The following is a 3,267-nucleotide window of genomic DNA, read 5'->3' on the forward strand; positions in this document are numbered from 1 at the left end:
TATCGTCAGCTATTATTTTTTATAATAATTTTTTTATGCATAAATGGTTGGCAAATATTATTAATTTTTGTAAACAAAATTAATCGTGGCCTTTCATCGGACACACATAATCACGAAATTATCACACCTATTCTATTCAGTTAGTAAATAATTAAATATAAATTATTTTAAATTATTTTTTTGACAACACTTTTATTACCTAATACCTAGAGTCTAGATATCGTTATAATTATTTTATCATTACTGACGACAGACTTTCGATGAATTGAGATTGAATTTTTCTAATGGGCCATTTATCCATCCAATTTTATTGATGATTTAGTTGTTGCCAAAAATATAATTATGATAAAATAATTACCCACACCGTCGCTATCGATAAAATGGTTGGTAAAACTGAATTCTCTTGTGCAGGAGGGAGAGCGAAATGGCATGTGAGAAGAAACAAACCGAAATGAAATAGTTCAAAGTTTTTGCTCTCCCATATAGGTATTTTCTAGCAAGCTCCTTGGTTCCCTTTCGTTTTCTCCATGTCTCAAACTCAAAGCGTACCATGCATTTATTACTAGTACTACTTAGCTCGTTTCTTGTTTGTGTGTTTATTTTCTCATGACACTGTCCATTGCAGCAGCTGCAGCCTGTAGTGTTAGTGGCTCCCCAATATATGTACCTCTCTCTTTGCCCCCCTCTGCACACCTTGTCCCTTATTCCGTACATCCTTAGAATAATTTGACCACACCACCATTTTGTTCCATTACTACTCTTCATTCTTTCTCTTAAAAGTGGAAAGAGACCAATAAACTACTAATAACGAACCCTTCTATTCCCTCTTATTACATACCTCGCGAGCATAATAAGAGATGCTTCCTTTTGGGGGCAGATTCTACGGGTTCGAGAGCTGGCTAGACCAACCTCACCAACACGACTCATCACCCTCTGATGGATTTTTTGTTCCCGAAGCACCTTTCAAGGCAACGGATCTATTATTCGACGGAGCAGGCAGATCATCCAAACTGGATAATAATAGGAAATCAACGGAAGCCTGCAAGAGCCACAGGGAAGCCGAGAGGAGGCGCAGGCAGCGAATCAACGCTCATCTTTCCACCCTTCGCTCCCTCCTCCCTAACACCGCCAAGGTTATTTTTACATTTTTGCCACCACTTATCACATACACTCCGTACTGATTCACTTTCTTATAATATTCGTTATCAGTTTACCATTCAACCTTATACATATCATACTCCTTAGCTCGTTCAAAATCAAAGCATAGCTAAATAAATTGTTTATCATCGCAAATTTAACCTAAAAAGATGAATATATAATTAATAACAAGATAAGAATTAAGACTCGAATCTCAGCAATTTTAATTTCCGATATCGTTTCTTGTTTTACGACAGTGCATGGGTCGAGGGCACATTGGTAAATTCAAGTGCTTGTGTGGTGTGTGCAGGCAGATAAGGCGTCGTTGCTGGCGGAAGTGGTAAAGCACGTGAAGCGGCTAAAGAAAGAGGCCGATGACGTGGCACGAGACCCGTCCAAACCCGACGCCGAAGCAGAACCGTGGCCGTTTCCGGGAGAATCCGACGAGGCAACACTCAGCTACTGCGACGGAGAACCGAACCTGGTGAAGGCGACGCTGTGCTGCGAGGACCGGCCCGGTCTGAACCGGGACCTGACGCATGCGATTCGGTCAGTTCGAGCGAAAGCGGTTCGGGCCGAGATGATGACGGTTGGGGGCCGGACCAAGAGTGCGGTGGTAATTCAATGGCCAGCAGCGTCTGGTGGTGGTGATTCAAAAGAAGGGGTGGAGGTTGGAGCTCTGGAACGGGCATTGAAGGCAGTTATTGAGAATCGGGCTTTAGTGGGATCTGGGATGGGCCGCTTCGTGTTGGGTCAGAAGCGGGCTTGGAATAGTTATGATTCCCCTGATGAGGTTGATTGCACCTTTTTGCTTAACAGAGATGCTAGCAAGTAACCATTTTTGTCTGCATTGAAACAGCCAACACAGGTGCCTATGACCAAAATCCCAATCTAACTGAAATTCCAAGAAGGGAATACCGTTTCCTAGCTAGGATTCTATCTGTTTATAAGATTTGAATTCCAGATTACTGGTTAAGAAATTTAGTTACTTACTCCACCAAAGTACTAAAATTGACCAAAATCCATAAATCTTACTAAAGATTTAAAACTAGATTGTAACTATAAATGACAGTCTTCGTAACGCTATTGGTAAACAATCCCACATGTAATGTTAGTGTTTTCAATGATATTTTGGATAAACCAAAATATATATATATATGTTACTGTTTAGCTCCATCCCTTCCTCTCCGTAAATTGAATAAAAGGGAATGCAAGTTCTGACAAGGTAAGAATGAACTATGCTACATCTAAAAGGAACATCATTGTTTATGGGGCTTCAAGTTTGAGGAGGAAGAATGAGGTAAAAGTTGATGAATGTAACTATGGGCTCAATGTAGTGTTGTTGGAATTTGACACTGACAAATCCTAAAAGATGGTTTTTCACCTGTTCTTTAATTTATAGGTGGCATTTATAAGGTTGATTTTGTTAATGGGTTTGGAGTTTTCTTGGCTCCTATTGATTATATTTATATGTTTGAAGACAAAGGATTGCCAATGTTTCCTCTAGGTTGATGATATTGAAAGTGGATGGGTAGATTAGACAGAAGTGCTAATTGGAGCAAAAAAAGATTAAACAAATGCTATTGTTCAAGTGAATTTGATCAGATGAAGTGATATGATGAAGCCAAGATAAAGATTGTGATGAAGATAGTGAAGCTTAAAAGGGAAATTTGATCTATAAGGGTGTGACTTGTTACCCTTTTGTTTTGGTTTTCGTTGTATTTCCCCATGAACATGTGCTAAGGATGTAGTATTGTTGTATATGTCTATGTTTTTGATGATTATGTTTACTTGTTTTATTTTGTCATTTAGTTACCTTGAATGGTGTTGGTGGTTAGGGATAACAAAATTTTCTGAGACGCGGGGATTCCTGTGGGAACTGCCTCGAATGGGGATCTGACTGTGGGAAATTTTTTCCATGGGGATAAGGATGGGAGACAAAATTTTTCCGAGGCATGCACGGGACCCGAGTGGGGATCCCCGCTCCATCCCCGCTAATTCCCAAAATTCATAAATTTACTGAATTGTCTTTAATAGTTTATTTCTTATATATTTTTTAGTCATTTCACACACACACACACACATATATATATATATATATATATATATATATATATAAACTCAACTCAT

At 39.1% G+C, this 3,267-nt stretch overlaps 1 protein-coding gene across 1 annotated transcript; it reads left to right on the forward strand.

Annotated features, from left to right (window-relative positions):
* On the forward strand, positions 424-1,987 carry LOC107608273 (transcription factor bHLH30-like). Its single transcript, XM_016310112.2, has 2 exons — positions 424-1,133; positions 1,448-1,987. Exons 1-2 carry the CDS (start codon positions 858-860, stop codon positions 1,970-1,972), a joined length of 801 nt encoding a protein of 266 aa, XP_016165598.1. The 5' UTR covers positions 424-857; the 3' UTR covers positions 1,973-1,987.

Source organism: Arachis ipaensis, chromosome B07 (genome assembly GCF_000816755.2).
Source record: "Arachis ipaensis cultivar K30076 chromosome B07, Araip1.1, whole genome shotgun sequence".
Classification (NCBI taxonomy): Eukaryota; Viridiplantae; Streptophyta; class Magnoliopsida; order Fabales; family Fabaceae; genus Arachis; species Arachis ipaensis.